The following is a 16,557-nucleotide window of genomic DNA, read 5'->3' as shown; positions in this document are numbered from 1 at the left end:
ATGCTGCACCCTAGATAGTAATCTGTTATTCGTGGCAGAGTGCCAGATGAGATTCTGCTTTGTGTGTTAAACTATGGCCATGCGTTTCCTTAAGATCAGTAGTCTTTGGGGTAGTAGTTAGTTGACTTCATAATTGATTAAGCATTGAAGTGACTTCCTCAATTAAAAAGAAACAGCTGTGCTTGTTTGACTTGGGATAGAGGGTCGTGTGTCACCCTTCCCTAGAAAACAGCCCCTGGAGAATTTTTTGAGTAGAATTGGGAGGATTACAGTTAATGCAAACTTTATATGCAGAGTTTTCTTCAGAAATCTGTCATGAAGCCTGTCTCCCATGAGGAGAAATAAATGGGGTGGTGTCTTTCTTCTTAATGACCGAAGATAGAACATTTTCTGAAATATATTCAGATGTTGAAATACAAGTGTACTGTATCATGTTTTCCCATTCACACTCATAGTATGGGATCATAGGAAAGGGCTTTAGTTTATAAATAAAAATAATAACATAAAAGCCTAGAGACCTGTCTTGGATTTTTCGGCTAGGTCGTGGCATAGCCAGAACTAAATTCTAGGTCTTCAACTCTGTTATTACTAATGATGAAGAGGTTTCTAAATTTTTTCTGATTTTTACTGATTTTGGTTTCTCTGCTTACTGATTTGTGTGTGTGTGTGTGTGTGTGTGTGTGTGTGCATGCACACAGAGTAATGATCACAGAGAGCACAAAAATGACCTTTTCATTATCTTTTCAGAAAGCTAATATTCCTTTTGTAATATAAATCATAACTATCATATGTGTCTGCCATATAATTTTATGATTTATCAAATTTAAACATGCTATAACTAAAATGTGAGCCATTCATTTTTATGTATTTCAGTATTTCATTGAATGATGCATTTTTATATAATTAAACTTGAGTATTTGAAAGGTTGTTATCAAAGTTGAAACTTGATGGAAATCTTAACTGATCATTTCATTATATAGTACATTTTGAAAGAATAATTTTTCTAATTTTTAAAAATCAGTCCATCTATTTTGATGAACCAAATCCAGCACCAGCGAAAGGGTCCGGCGCGGATGGATTGCCGGACTGGGTGGTGGGTGAGCTGGGGAGCAGCGAGCGCAGACTCAGCGAATCCCGGGAGCTGTCTTCTGGAGAAGACCACTCTTTGGTGCAGTCGCCGACCGCCGTCCACAGGTACGCCCGAGCCCGGGAGTCCACGCACGTTTCATCATTTGGCTTCTCTTTGGTACTGGTTAATACAGTCCATATTTCCTTTTTTTTTTAAATGGTAAATAGTTGGTTTACTTTATGTTTTTGCTGAAGTTGAGGGCTATGAAGGAATGTCATGTAGGTAAAATGACAATGTTGCTTTTCTGTTGATTGTATATTGAAGATTATATTACATTTTTAAGTGATTTTTGAATATCTATTAAATATTTATTTCTCTTCCCATTGCTTGGGAAATGGTGACTGAAAGTCTGTAAGTAACATAGTTCTCTGTTTTCCTCTGGGACAAGCATGAACTGAGAATATTTCAGTGACTTCAACAAAATACAACATCTTCCATATCCATCTTGAAGCTTATGCTTGAATTTCTTTCCTCTCCCCTCACCAAACAATATTTGTTTGGATTTAATAGAATAATGAATGCAAACATAAACCCCATTAAAATGTGCTTTCTTACTAGATATAAGCTTAAATGCGATTTTTAGTACAAATAAAAGTGAATTTCTGAATTTTAAGTACACGATAAAACAATTATTGTTGTAGTATAGCTTTTGGCCTTTAGGAGGAATAGATTTAAACTGGACTTTAATCACATTCTGAGTTCTGCGTTTGGCGCTGTTCCCTGAGACGCTGGCGTACTGGATGGCGTCAGCTGACGTGTCGTGCTTCTGCTTCACTCCTCACCATTCCCGTAGTAATCTTAATTTTTGGAATTTGATTAGGTTAACAATGTAATCTTTCTTTTCTACTACTATTTTTTTTTTTTGCTTTATTCCTTAAAGGGTACAGAAATCTCACTAGTAATTTGAAACATCTTCATGGTTGATGTAGTCTGGTTATGTTTTTCAGACCTCACATATTATGGTGGAAAAGAACAGATGAACGTAAAGCAAGAGATCCAGTCCCTGTGAAGTTTTTTTATTAGAAAGGGGAAATAAGTTAATATGGAGAGGCAGAACAGGAAGAGGCGATGTAACTAGGACACGTGTCAGAAGCATAAAAAGGAAGGAGCAGATGAGCCCATGGCAGATGCTTTCCTAGGAAGCCTAGGGTTCAGGACAGGAGGTGCACCTGTGGCCTCCAGGGAATCCAGGTGAATGGGACTTTTCTCTCTCAGAACAGAGGATCAACTTGGAGGAAATATGGTGATAATATTCTTCAAATATTACTCAGTAACTTTTCTGGGCGATGAAACCATAGTAAAATCTCTACGGTTTTAACAAGTAACATTTCTCTTTGTCGCTCACTTATAATAAAATAACATTTCAATGAAAAGTACTTGAGTTTGAGGCTTTCGTTATTGGTTATAAAATAAGTAATTAATGGAAACAGCAGACAGTCCTCCATTCGTACTCAGCCCTTCAGAGGAGCCTCACTGACAGCCCAGGTCTGTGTGGGGGCCTTGTTAGCGCACGCGTGCTCTGTGCGTCTCCGCTGCGCTCACAAGTGCAGAGGCGCTCCCCTGTCCTCGGGCTGGATCTGCAGCTTCACAGCTCAGGCACTGTGTTTCTGTTTGCAGGTTCGCCGTGCCCTGGGCAGGCACTGAGGGCACGTGCCCGAGTCTTAGTCTTTGGTGAGTGTGCGCAGGAGTCTGGGAGTGGGTGGTTAGGCCACACTTTATAAAATCCTGCTTTACTTAGGCCTTTTTGTATGTGAAGTATTTCTCATGGCACTTTAGATTCTGCTGTTTGTGTCCTGGCCTTTCCATATTATTAAAGACGCAGAGGCCTTCTGAAGCCTCTCTGCCAGGACTCCTGTTGAATTTCACCTGTGCAAAGCCTCTTTCAGACAGATATGTTGGGGCAGAGAGAATAGGCCACGAGGATATATTTTAAAAATTATTTAGAAAAACTTGAAGGAGGGATAAATTTTAGAAGTTAAGAGATGTATGGATATAGGCTAGAGATGCCTGTTTGTTTCCTAGCCTTCTTATTTCTGATGAAGTTGTAAAAGAAAATGAAGGAACTGGAAAAGACAACTGTCTTTCTAGTCAAGCGTTAGAATTTCACTAAGGCTAAGGCCAAATATGGAGAAGGCAATGGCACCCCTCTCCAGTGTTCTTGCCTGGAAAATCCCATGGGCGGAGGAGCCCCGTAGGCTGCAGTCCATGGGGTCGCGAAGAGTCGGACACGACTGAGCGACTTCGCTTTCACTTTTCACTTCCATGCATTGGAGAAGGAAATGGCAACCCACTCCAGTGTTCTTGCCTGGAGAATCCTAGGGACGGGGGAGCCTGGTGGGCTGCCGTCTCTGGGGTTGCACAGAGTCGGACACGACTGAGCGACTTCGCTTTCACTTTTCACTTCCATGCATTGGAGAAGGAAATGGCAACCCACTCCAGTGTTCTTGCCTGGAGAATCCTAGGGACGGGGGAGCCTGGTGGGCTGCCGTCTCTGGGGTTGCACAGAGTCGGACACGACTGAAGCGACTTAGCAGCAGCAGCAGCAGCAGCAAGGCCAAATAACAGTATCTTTCCTTACATGCTTTTAACTCAATCTGTTTACAATTTTTAATTTGCATGTATATTACTTAATAGATATTTGTAATTTTACATACATAAAGGCACTTAAAAATAAAACTAACTTTTACTTTACCTAAAGGCTGTACACTTTATTTAAGGCCAAATACATAATGTGTTTGATCAGCTCATAAGCAGTGGTAGAAGCTACTGATGGTCTGTCTTCATATTTCTTTTCTAGAGTTGATCCTTTGCTCTGAGTGGTCATACTGTGCTAATGAAAAAGTTAGAATCTGCTCATGTTGACCTAATACATCTCATCAGTTCTGCACGAAATTGTTTTAAAAAGTTTACGAGGCTTATAATAGGTGACACATGTATGTTTTTATAGTGAATAATTTATTGTTACTTAGAACTGAAGTTTAATGCTGCCTCATAAATTTTACAACCACTTCAACTTGTCCTTTGAAGAACCTCTTTAATCTTAAAAGATTTTCCCCCTTAGTGTTTCTTTTTTGATCACTTTATAAAATCCTGCTTTACTTAGGCCTTTTTGTATGTGAAGTATTTCTCATGGCACTTTAGATTCTGCTGTTTGTGTCCTGGCCTTTCCATACTATTAAAGACGCAGAGGCCTTCTGAAGCCTCTCTGCCAGGACTCCTGTTCAGTAGAGGTGGGCGTCTCCGCGCCTTTATTCTCCTGCAGCTCGCGTCGCGTGGCCGCGTCCTAGGCGCATTACACGTGTGGTGAGGTTTGGCGCCATCAGGCTGATTCTCATGCTTTTCTCCTCAAATACGCACTGCACGCTAGTAACCTGAGCGTTTCACTTCAGTTTCAACGCATGACTAGTCCTGTCCTGGCTTTATCCTTTGCTTTCCTTTTTCATAGTTCTTGGTTTAAGATTATATTATTACCCTTAGTTTATTTTAGAAAAACCACTTTCCAAATTGCATTGCAATATTATTAGAGATCTTTTATTATATTTTTATATCAAATATCTGATTCTTTTATTGACAGTGAAATATCTGGGTTATATTTGAGTTTGGAGCATGATTTTACAAAATGTTACTAGTGGGACTGGACACTTGGATCTCTCCCCTGTACAGTCTGGGTAATTTCATTTAGCTGGACGGCTGTGAGTTACATCCGTGTAAATTACTTCCTGGTCATCTTTCAGGCGCTTAGCACTGAGTGACGGTAAAGGCCCTCGTTGTCTGTGGACCTTCAGGCGGCCCCAGGATCCTGCTCTGGGTGGTGACAGCCTTGTACGGTCCCTTCTCCTTGAGTGTGGGCCGGACCTGTGAGTGGCATCTCACCAGTAGAATATGGCTGAGGGGACGGGCTGAGGGAGTTCCTGGCGGTGTTGGAGACTGCCCTGCGTGCAGACCCGCTCTAGGGGCATGCTGTCTCCCTTGCTGCTGAGGAGCGGGCTGCCCTGAGTCTATGGCCCGAAGAAGGTGAAGCTACTGACAGCCGTGACTGCAGGCAAGGTGGGTTCCTCCGTCCAGGTGGGGACCCGGCCCTGGGCAGACCCCGAGCGCAGCCTCGTGCGGCCCTGTGCAGAGGGTCCGGCGTGGCCTCGCCCGCACTGCTGACCCACGGAAACTGGGAGGAGCCTGGGTGGTGTTCAGAGTGCTCTGTTGGTGGTAGTCGGTCATGCAGCAGGAGATGACTAATACTTTTTACCCTCATCTTAGAAGATTGTGCAGTCATACGTGGTGCATTCTTGTAAAAATCTCAGTGTAGGACTGTGAGGAGTAAAACGTGTTCTCGCTCCACTTCGCCGTGAGAGTAGCGGGCGTCAGTACTTGGTGTGAATCACCCCATGCACACGCGTGCCCACAGATGTGTAACTGAAGATTGTCAGCCTGCTCGTGCTGCGTGTAAGTTCTTTTGTCACTTAACTGTGTTTTAATCCTGTGTCACGTGACCTGTGTCATCTTTTTGAACACAGATGATAATCCGTAGTGTAGATTTGCTGTAACTAATCTGTCTCTGTTGCTGGTGATGCTTTGGTATTACAAAGTATGTCCTATTGACATCCTGGTACATGTATCATGATGAACCTGTGTGTACTTGGGCTGTTATTGACTCTGTGGCCAGGAACAGTGAAACATATAATGAGCTGTTGGTGGGATTAGTAGGTTCTACATCTTGTGCAGTGGTACAGAAAAATGCCTGGGCCAGCATGGAGCGGTGTCTCAGGTGTGTGAAGTTCAAAAAAGTACGTAAAAGTGTGGTAAGCTTCCGTCTGTGTGTGCCTGTCTCTTAAAGGACATGTGGATGTGTCTGTGCACACGTGTGTGGAATATTTCTGGGTGCCGTGTGTGAAGCTGTTTTACGTTTAGGGAGTGGGGTAATCTGGTGTGAAAAGTTAAAAACTTTTTTTATACATGTGTCTGTTATTTTTAATAACCACACTTGTTTTTTGATAGGGAGTGTCAAGTTGCTTTCCAAAATACTCTCTCATTAAAATACTCAGCCATACACACTATTTAGATTAGTGATGCACACTGATGAATCTAACCAGCATAGCAAATACACAGATTTAAACAGAAGGATGAAGTTTTCCCAATAGATAGTGTTTGTGGGTTACACTTATATTTCTAGTTTGTTAAAACAGGAAGCAAGTGAGGCAAGTTGTACATTTATGCAGCACCTACTGTACGCCAATACTATTCTAGAAATCTTTCGTAAGTTACCTGACTTTGTCCTCTAGAATCCTGTGAGGTTGACACCGTTGTCCTTTGTATTTATTGAGGAGGTTACTGCTTCAGTAAGGTCAGTAGACTCCCCAGTGACGGATGCAGAATTGGAATCTAGGTCTTATGATTCCAGACCCTGTGTTCTTTCTGGTAGACCATGCAGGCACGAGTACTTTTTGCAGCAAATACAGAAACTTCACTTTAATCCTTTTTCCTGCCTTGCGCTTCGTTAGCAGTCTCGGGCAACTGTGCCTTTGCTCGCGGTCATTTCTGGGTTGAGTGAAACGAGGCAGTTTGCCTCTGTTCAGATACCACTTCTGACACTTGGCAACCACATGTCCTCAGGCACGTTCCTGCCTTTCTCCGAACCCGGTGTCACCCTTTGTGAGAGGGAGGTGGCAGTGCTGACCTCAGAGCAGCGAGGGTGGGGGAGCCCCGCCTGGAGCCTTTGACATGGGGCCTGCCGCTCCCCACCTTTGAGGGTGCAGGGGTCCTTCACGTGGGCTTGCTTGTTAGCTTGGTTCTTCTGCTGCTGCTCTCATGATCTAATCTTCCCAGAAGTATTGTCTTAAATCCATTGGTCATTAATTATTTTCAATTTAAAAGTCGTTTTGTGTTCCTGAGAAAAGGAAATTAATGGCTGTGCAGAAGGGTTCTGATTGTAAGTGTGAATCCTGCACATTCTCAGAATAAAGAGAGGGAATAGTATTTTAGAAGAGGCTTTTGAGAGTTCCTTAGTGGTCCAGTGGTTAGGACTCACCATGCCAGGGCCTGGGTTCAAACCCTGGTCCAAGAATGAAAATCCCATAAGCCACGCAGCACAGCCAAAGAAATTAGAAATAAATAAAGTGAAAATAAAAGAAGCTTTGAAGCAATCTTTATTTGGACAACTCAGCAAGTCCCCTTTTCCAGAACAGAGGGAGCACAGTGTGGCTGGCCCTGGTTTTAAACATGTCCCCACACCAGGTGTTAGAAGCTGCCTGTGTAGGACCAGGCTTCAGTTCTTGTCATCTCCATGTATTTCTTGGTGTGCATTATTCCAAAGACAGACACAAAGACAGTAGGTTGTATTCTTATCCTACAGTTCTGTGGGAGATGTTTTGAAGCTTCTTTGTAATGGCTGGTAATTATTTTTATGAGTTTTCAACCAAGTATGATGTGGTCTGGTAGCTTATCACCAAAGTGATAAGATGGGGTGAAGAAAGATGAAAAAGAATGATTTAATGCCACATTATTTTTAACTTGAAACTTTGGTTAAAAGTTATGAGTTAGGAGAGAGCAGAGAGTAATGTCGAATAAACCCCAGCCTTTAAACGCTGCTTCGCATGGAAGAAAGACAGTTCTGGTCATTTTGGAGGACTTTGTTGTTGAAAAAGAAGGCATTTGTAGTTCAGATTTCTTTAGATGCCACTTTATAAAGAATCACGATCCAGAATGCTTACAAATTCTAGGAACGTGCAAGCAGAATTATTACTTCCCAGGTGGCGCTAGTGGTGAAGATGTAAGATGCCAGTGCAGGAGATGTAAGAGATGTGGGTTCGATTCTTAGGTCGGGAAGATCCCCTGGAGGAGGAAATGACAACCCACTCCAGTATTCTTGCCTGGAGAGTCCCGTGGACAGAGGAACATGGCGGGAGGGGGTGTGTATGGTCCATGGGGTAGCAAAGAGTAGGATATGACTGATGACTGCACACATGTATTACTTTTACCGTATTAGATTTAGGTTGACTTTGTATAAATAAAACTTGTATCTTTTAATTCATGTCATGTCCTTTAAATAGCATATACATTCACACGTTTAAGAAAGGACTTGGGGAATAATTATCCTGTTTTAAATGAGATTGCGTGCTAAGTCACTTCAGTCATGTCCAGCTCTTTGTGACCCCATGGACTGTAGCCCACCAGGCTTCTCTGTCCATGGGGTTCTTCAGGCAAGAATACTGGGGTGGGTTGCCATGCCCTCCTCAAATGGGGATAGAGGACTCTAATTTCTGCATCTTGCTTTAATGAGATCTTTCCATGGGTTATTTCATGCCAGGTTTTAGTCTGGAATGAAGAATCTAATTATAGTCCTGCCCGTATGGAAAATATGATTTGCTTTACAATGATCCTCTTTAACATGTGGTTTTCCAGTAATGATTGTGGCGAAAAGCCGAGGCTCTGTGCCCTTTCCAAGTGCCTCCCAGGACAGCCAGCCCTTCGCTTGCAGCTGCAGTTTAAACACGTTGCCAGCAGATGGCGATCAAGTAACGAAAATGTGCTTGTGCTTCCAATTGAATATGTCGATCCATGTGAAAAAACATGTTCGCTTTAAAAATATTGAGTTAATTTTTAGTCTGTATATTCACACAACATAATAGACAGACTCTTCTTAATTTGTTCAGCACCATTTTTATATGTAAATGACACTGACCTGTGAATGGCCCCTGCTTCTGAGTTGCTGGATGAATTTATGGGGGAGCTGATCATTCCCTTCCTTGGGCTTGTTTGTGTCCACTGGCTGGGGTGGTTAGGGTTACATATGGTACAACATCCTTCAGTATTATTCACAGCAGTGCGTTCCTTTTAGTTGAGAATCGCCCTGTTGATGAGGCAGAGATCTGTCTGCAGCGGTGCCTCACGCGTGTTCGTATCTGTGTGCATCATGGGTGTCCTGCCGCGGTGCGGTAGTGAGTCCTGGAGTGTGACGCGTCTGCGGCTGCTCCGGCCAGCGTAGCAGCCACCGTCCACACGTGGCTGGCAAGCACACGAAGGGTGGCCAGTGTATCCCCCAGGAATGGAATGTTCGGCTTTAATTAACTCAGAGAGCGTGTGGGGCTTGGAGGTCGAGACCTGGTTTTCCTGGCAGACAGGGAGCTGCTCTCTGGGCGGTGGTAAGGCGGGTAGGGGGTGGGTATTGGGGGTTGGCACCTCTCAGCCGCCTCCGCCCAGGGGAGACTGTTCTGGGCAGGTGTCTCCCCTCATTGGTGAGGATCACTTGTGGTCAGTGGTTGGTCTCAGTTGGTTAGCCTAAGGTTTCAGAGGAGCTTCCCCAACTGGTCTGTTTGGGAGAAAGAAAGATTGATCATTTCCCTTAATTTACTGAAAGAAGGATCAGCCTTTTTCATCCTTTTGTTTGGAGAGAACGTTTAGTGTGGAACACATCTGACTGATTTGGTCTTTTTGCTAGAATGGATGTTTGTCAGCTGGACGTTTAACCTTGAGCTGTGGGAGTAAGACTGCCTCACCAAGGAGGAGCAGAACCTCTTTCTTAGGACCCTCAATCCAGCAGTGCGTTTCACACACTCGTGGGACCACTTAACTGTTCGCTAATTTTCAACAGTGATGTGCTAATTAAATATCCTTCTTAGGTATTTACTAAGACAAGGCCAAGCAGCAAGTTTGTAGCTGAGATGCGGCTCTGAAGATAATGACCTGGCATTTCTTTTAGGCTTTTAAAATTTTTTTTCATTGAGTCAGGTTTTTGACAAATTTAGTCACTCCTTCTTTTTTAAACATTTTTGATGAGTGGGGCTTTGTAATAAGTATCTTTTTATTTCACAAGTTTCTTTTTGTGAGATCATAATATTGAACAGTTTACTTTTGATGTTCTTTTAAGCAGGAAAGGATGACAGTAAGCTTATACGTGTATTGTGTAACAATTTAAAGGGAATTAAAATACTTTCTGGAATGTTGGTACTGTTAAACCAGAGATATATTAATAAACATGGATTTAAATGTGTTGACTTCTAAAGATGGTTTCTATTTTTAAGTTAAAAGTCAAATGTGTTATTCTAAAGTAGTAAATGGGAAAAATATGAAGTCTTAAAAAGTTTATGAATCTCTGGTCAGTTTTTAGTTTTGTCAGGCTTATCACTTTTTAAAATATAGTTTTTCTTTTTATTCCTAATAAAGTTCCCTTTGAAATATTAAAATAAATATGTTGTGGATCCTTGTAAAGTATTTTAATTTCTTATTTTCAGTGTTATTTCATACTTTACTGTAGTATTAGTTGTTGCTAGTTATTTGTATGTTTCATTGATGTTAGCAATACGGTAAGAAGACTTCTGCAGGTGGTATACAACAGTATTAATTGCTACTTAGATGAATGCAAAGACACGAAACCTGAAGTTCTCATTTTAGTTTTCTGATTTATAATACAGTAGTTGTATTAAAGTGTTTTACAACTGTGAAACATAGCATGTATGTAAAAACTATATGAAAATGCATTTAAAGACCATTATAAAATAAACATCCCTGTACGTTTGACCCGGCCAGGAAGCAGCACTTTGCCGCATCCCGGAAACCTTCTGCTGCCCTTTGCCTTGGTGCCTCTGCTTCCCATCTCCTGAAAGACCAGTGTCCTATATTTTGTGTTAAGTATTTCTTTGCTTCTTTTTTAAACTGCATGTAAGTGAAACCCTACTGTATGTATTATTTTGAAGGTCGCTTCCTTCTCTTGTATTTTTCAGATTCATTCATGTTAATAAATACAGCTGTAGTTCATTCTTTGTTTTGTAGGAAACTTTTAAAGTCGGTGTATAACATGACATCAGGACTCACAGATCTGCAGTGTGACGCTTGATGCAGCTTTACGGAGTGGCTGCATCTGTGTGTCCTCTTCCAGGTCAAGACAGAGACCGTTGCCAGCGCTCCAGAAAGCGTGCTCTCTTTCCCAGTCATATATCATCCCCCCAGAGCTGTTCGCTGTTCTGCAGTATATGACCACAGATTAGTTTTCAGATCATACAGTGTTCTCACTTTTTTCTGGCTTCTTTTGCTTGACATTGTGTTGTGAGATTGGTCCATGTTGCTGCATTTAGCACTGGGTTATTTTACTTTAATAGTGTGTGAATGCGTCACATTTCTATATCCATTTTGCCCGTTATTGGGTGTTTGGGAGTTTTTCCAGTTTTTGGCGGTTACGGATAACCCCGTGAGCATTCTTTCCTGCGTCTTCTGGTGCCCGTAAGCACGCTGTATTTACCTGGAGGTGTAAGTGCGGCAGATACTGCCAGAGAGTTTCACACGATGTCTGTGCAGTTTACTCTGCCACCAGGAGGGTTTAAAAGTCTGTCTCACATCCTCACCAGTTCTTGGGTTTGTCAGCTTATCCAGCTTTAGCCTAAATTCTAGTATAGTGAGTGTGGGTTTTCATTTGCATCTTCCCTCATTACTGATGATATTGGGCTTTTCTGTGCTTGATATAATATTGATATTTTCTATGCTTGATAGCCATTTGGGTATCTTCTTTTGCGAAGCTCAATTTGTCTCTGTCCACATTGTAATAAAAATGGTTCGTCAGTCTTTTCTCCATAGATTTGTCACAACTCTTTATGTATTCATCAACAAATTCTTGGATACACATACGGCAGATATCTTCTCCCACTTTCATTGATTTGTTCTGTTGAACAATATGCAATTATAATGTAAATTATTTTTAGTCAGTCATCTGGGATTGTTTGTGTTTTTTTGTGTGCTGTTTAAGATTTTTTGCCTTGCCTGTTCCAAGATCATGGGAATGTTTGCCTTGTTACCTTCTAGAAGCTGCCTTATTTAACCCTTGGGATTGTGCTACTTATGGAGCTGGGTTTTATGTATAAAGTGAGGTAGGAGTCATCCCCCCACCCCTCCTGTGGATAGTTGATGGCCATTTGATCCATTAACAGTTAGAAAAGCTGTTCTTTCCCGACTGCTGTGGTTGACACCATTACTGTAAACCAGGAAGTCTTGCTTGTTTGGGTTTCTGGACCCTGTCCCCTCCCTTGGCCTCTTCGTCTGTCTGTGTACTGATGCTTCACCCCTTAGTTACTGCAGCTTGAAAATGAGTCTTGATTTTTCACAGAGGAGTGCATGTACTCCAGCTTTCCTCTTCTTTGAGACTTCCTTGGTTGTTTTTGGTCCTTTGTATTCCCATGTGAGTTTTAGAATTATCTTGCCGGTTTTTATAATGCCCATACACACGCCCCTGTTGAGATTTTGACTGAGAATGCATTGAGTCTGCAGATCAGTTTGGGAAGACTGTATCAGTAATTCATTCCTTTTTATTCCTGAATGATGTTTCATTGATGAGTGTATCACATTTCTTTATCCATTCACTAGTTAATAGATATTTGGATTGTTAGCTTTTAACTATTCTGAAAAATGCTACTATGGACTTTCATATACATATTTTTGCTTGGACATTTGTTTTTCATTTCTTTTGTGTAGATATCTAGCAGTGAGTTGTGTGGTAAGTTTATTTTTAACTTTTTTAGGGAATCAAACCCTTTCCTAAAATGGCAGTGCCATACATTCCCATGAGCATTCCAGCTTCTTCACATTCTAAACTGTTGATATTGTCACTGTTTTAGATTTTCGTCATTTTAATGAGCATATAGTGGTATCTATCTCATTATGGTTTTGATTGACATTTCCCTAATGACTAATGATGCTGAGCATTTTTTCATGTGCTTACTGCCCATTTGTATATCTTCTTTGGAGAAATGTCTATTCCAATAGTTACCTGCTTCCCACACACCCAACATACAATAATCACTATAGACGTTTCTAAAAAGGAGGTACAAAGGAGTCCATAGAAATTCTGAAGCCCAGTTGGGCAGATGTGGAAAGTTCCTTAATTAGAGCTCAAAACCTGGATGTGATATTCTGTGTCTCTTGGCTCCTCCAGGTAGGAGGAGGCTTTTGCGTCCGCCTCTGAGTCACCCTTTGTGTCTGCGGTTAGGCGGCTCTCTTGCTGTGCCTCCTGACAGGAGAATCCGGGGTCCAGTGGCCCCTTTTCACTTTTACTCTGTCCTTTCTGGTCCAAGAGCAGTGATTTTGCTAGTATGATTTTCTCAGAACCTTTGTAGGCCTCCTGTGAATCCTGTGTGTGTAGGGAAACTAGAAATCACTATCTGTAGTAAAACTGGAAAATTCATAAATATGTGGGAATTAAATAACAAACTCTTAATCAAGCAAAGGAGATTTCAATTGGAAAGTTAGAAAACATTTTGAGACAAATGAAAACACAACATACCAAAACTTAGGGGATGTGGTAAAAACAGTGCTGTGTGGGGAATTTATAGTTGTCAAACTTATGTGAAAAAAGAAGGAAGATTGCACATCAGCAATCTAAATTTATATCTTAAGTAACTAGAAAAAGAACAAACTGAAGCTAGCAGAAGAAAGGAAATGATAAAAATTAGAGTAGAAATAAACAAAATAGATATTGGAAAAAGCATTAGAGAAAATCAAGGAAATCAAGATCTTTTTTTTTAATTAACAAAAGTGAGAAACTTTTAGCTGAATTGTCTAGAAAAAAAGACTCATCTGACATGAAAGAAGGGACATTAGCACCAATTTTACAGAAATAAAAAGAATTATAAATGAGTACAAGAAGCCGTTGTGAACCAACAAATTGGATTACCTGGATGAAATGGATAAATTTCTAAGAACACACAATCTACCCAGACCGAATCACGAAGAAGAAAAAATCTGAACAGACCCACAATTAGTAAGGAGACTGAAAGTGAAATTCGCTGAGTCGTGTCTGATCTTTTCCAACCCCATGGACTGTAGTGCATGGAATCAAGGAGACTGAAGCTGTCTTCGAAACCTCCCACCAGGGAAAAGCCCAGGACCAGACAGCTTCACTGGTGAGTCCTGTTGTTGTGCTGAGTCGTGTCTGAGTCTTTGCGACCTCACGGGCTACAGCGCCAGGCTGCCTGTCCTTCACTGTCCCCAGAGTTTGCTCAAGTCAGTGATGCTATCTCACCGTCTTATCCTCTGGTTAATTCTATCAAACGTTCAAAGAAGACTCAGCACCCCTTCTCCTTAAGAGAAGAGGGTACTCCTAGGCTTATGGTGTGAGGCCAGCATTACTGTGGTGCCAACGCCACACAGACACACGAGAAAAGAAAATGACAGGCCGGTATTCCTGGTGAGCAGTGACGAAAAAATTCCTCAGAAAAGTACTAGGAAACAATTCAACAGCACATTAAAAGAATTACACACCACGACAAAGTGGGATGTAGTCCTAGAATGCAAGGAGAATTTGACAAATGGAACCGTCATTATAATATAGAATGATGGGAAATCACCATGACAAAGTGGGATGTAGTCCTAGAATGCAAGGAGAATTTGACAAATGGAACCCTCATTATAATATAGAATGATGGAAAATAGCCACACGATCATCTCAGAAATTGATGCAGAAGAAGATGTGACAAAATTTAACAGCCTTTCATGATAAAAATACAAACTAGAAATGGAAGCAAACTACCTCAAAATAATAAAGGCCATATATGAAAAGCCCACAGATAATAGCATACTTAATGGTGAAAGCAAAGCTTTGCCTTTAAGAGCACTAATAAGACAGGGACGCCCACTCTTATCACTGCCATTTGACATAGTACCGGAAGTACTAGCCAGAGCAATTAGGCAAGAAAAAGAAAGAAAAGTCATCAAAATTGAAAAGAAGAAATGAATCTCTGTTCACAGATGGTGTGGTCTTGGATACAGAAAACTCAATGGAAAACTAATAAAACCAACACAGAAGAATCAGTTGCATTTTTATACATTAACAGTGAACAATCAGAAAAGGAAATTTTAAAAAAGTTTCATTTGCTATAGTATCAAAAAGGATAAAATAATTAGGAATAAACTTAACCAAGGAGGGGAAAGACTTGTACACTAAAAAAAAAAAAAAACTACAAGATACCGTTGCAAGAAATTTAAAAAGACACCGCAGTAAACAGAAAGACATCCTGTGTTCATGGGTTGGAGGAATTAATATTGTTAACATGCACAGTATGACCCAAAGTGATATAACTCAGTCCCTATCAAAATTCCAGTGGCTTTTTTTTTTTTCCAGAAAAAAGAAAATTCTTCCTAAAATTTATATGGAATCTCAAGTGACACTGAATAGCAAAAACAGTTTTGGAAAAGAAGAAGCTGGGATTTAGCATTTTCTAATTTCAAGACTTACCACATGGTCACAGTCATCAAAACAGAGTGGTGCTATCTCCGAAGGATAAAGTGAGCTTTCTGCACCATATGTGGTTTTAATCTTACCTGCTCTGTTAGGAGCTTGCATCTCCCGATACAGACTGAAGAGGTGTGGAAAAGAAAAAGAGGATGGAAGTGGCTGTATGAATTGCTAGAGTTGAGAAAAGCCATCAGAAGTGCTACAGCCGTGCTCTTAGGCTCCTTTCCCGTCAGTATGATTTGAGGTCTATCGAGGATGGAGTCCCCAGCCCAGGCGTGCAGGCCGCTGTGCAGGACAGTCAGTGCCAGTGCTGGTCTGAGACGCACGGAGGGCAGCATGACCTGGACACGGTGGCAAAGTTCACGTCCAGTGTTTGTGCTGGGAAACGTGGGAGGCTAGATCTGTGGCCAGCTTTGTCTTTTGTAATGAAAGAACTTTTTTTTTTTTGCATTTTAAATAAAAATAACTAGCGGTTTTTTAATTAAAAGTTTGTTGCCTAGCTACACTGAAACGCTATTATCACTCGGAGAGTGAGCGCCAAAAGTGTGTGTGTGCGCACACTGCCTTTGGACATTGCAGGCGTACTTGGTATTAGGTACTTGTTGGAGCACAGAGGAGGTGTGCCCGTGCCGAGCTCTGTACAAAGGACAGTTGTTGCTTTAGTCGCTGAGTCGTGTCTGAGTCTTTGTGACTGCATTGTGTGCCACCTGCCAGGCTCCTCTGTTGATGGGATTCTCCAGGCATGAGTACTGGAGTGGGTTGCTGCTTCCTTCTCCAGTGAATCTTCCCGACCCAGGGCTCGAACCTGTATCTCCTGCATTGCAGGCAGCAGATTCTTTACCACTGAGCCACCAGGGCGGCCCACAAAGGACAGACACTAGTGTGAACGTGAGCATCCCCTCGACACTTGAAACACTCTGCCCGAATTTGGTGAAGGAGGCACCAGAGTTCGCCAGCAATCGTGGTGTAGAAGCCACCACTCTTAGGTATTGTGTAGCAATCAATAAAGTGTTTTTCTTCTTACGATTCCATGTTTTATGAAGATGATACAAAGACTGAGAATGATCTTATCCAAACTATAAAGGGGTGTAGTGCTTTCTGATATCAGCCTGTGGTTCCTCTTCACAGAGCTCCTTGAGGGCTGCATTCTACCCTGTTCGCAGTTGGATTCCTAAGACACGTCACTATACCGTGGAACACAGTTGCTCACTCAGTTCTT

At 41.7% G+C, this 16,557-nt stretch overlaps 1 protein-coding gene across 11 annotated transcripts in view; it reads left to right on the top strand.

Moving 5' to 3' along the window:
* The window catches only part of CEP112 (centrosomal protein 112), a 339,838-nt gene that overhangs the window by 13,747 nt on the left and 309,534 nt on the right, over positions 1–16,557 (top strand). For all 11 annotated transcript variants that reach the window (XR_003506951.1, XM_027519223.1, XM_027519224.1 and 8 more), the window contains exon 4: positions 1,022–1,194. Coding sequence is in view for 10 of the 11 variants with exons in the window: in XM_027519223.1 (XP_027375024.1) it covers positions 1,022–1,194 (173 nt within the window). In the remaining variant the exon portion in view is untranslated. The remainder of the gene's footprint in view (positions 1–1,021; positions 1,195–16,557) is intronic.

Source organism: Bos indicus x Bos taurus, chromosome 19 (assembly GCF_003369695.1).
Source record: "Bos indicus x Bos taurus breed Angus x Brahman F1 hybrid chromosome 19, Bos_hybrid_MaternalHap_v2.0, whole genome shotgun sequence".
In the NCBI taxonomy this organism is placed as follows: Eukaryota; Metazoa; Chordata; class Mammalia; order Artiodactyla; family Bovidae; genus Bos; species Bos indicus x Bos taurus.
This window is presented reverse-complemented; position numbering and strand designations above follow the sequence as displayed.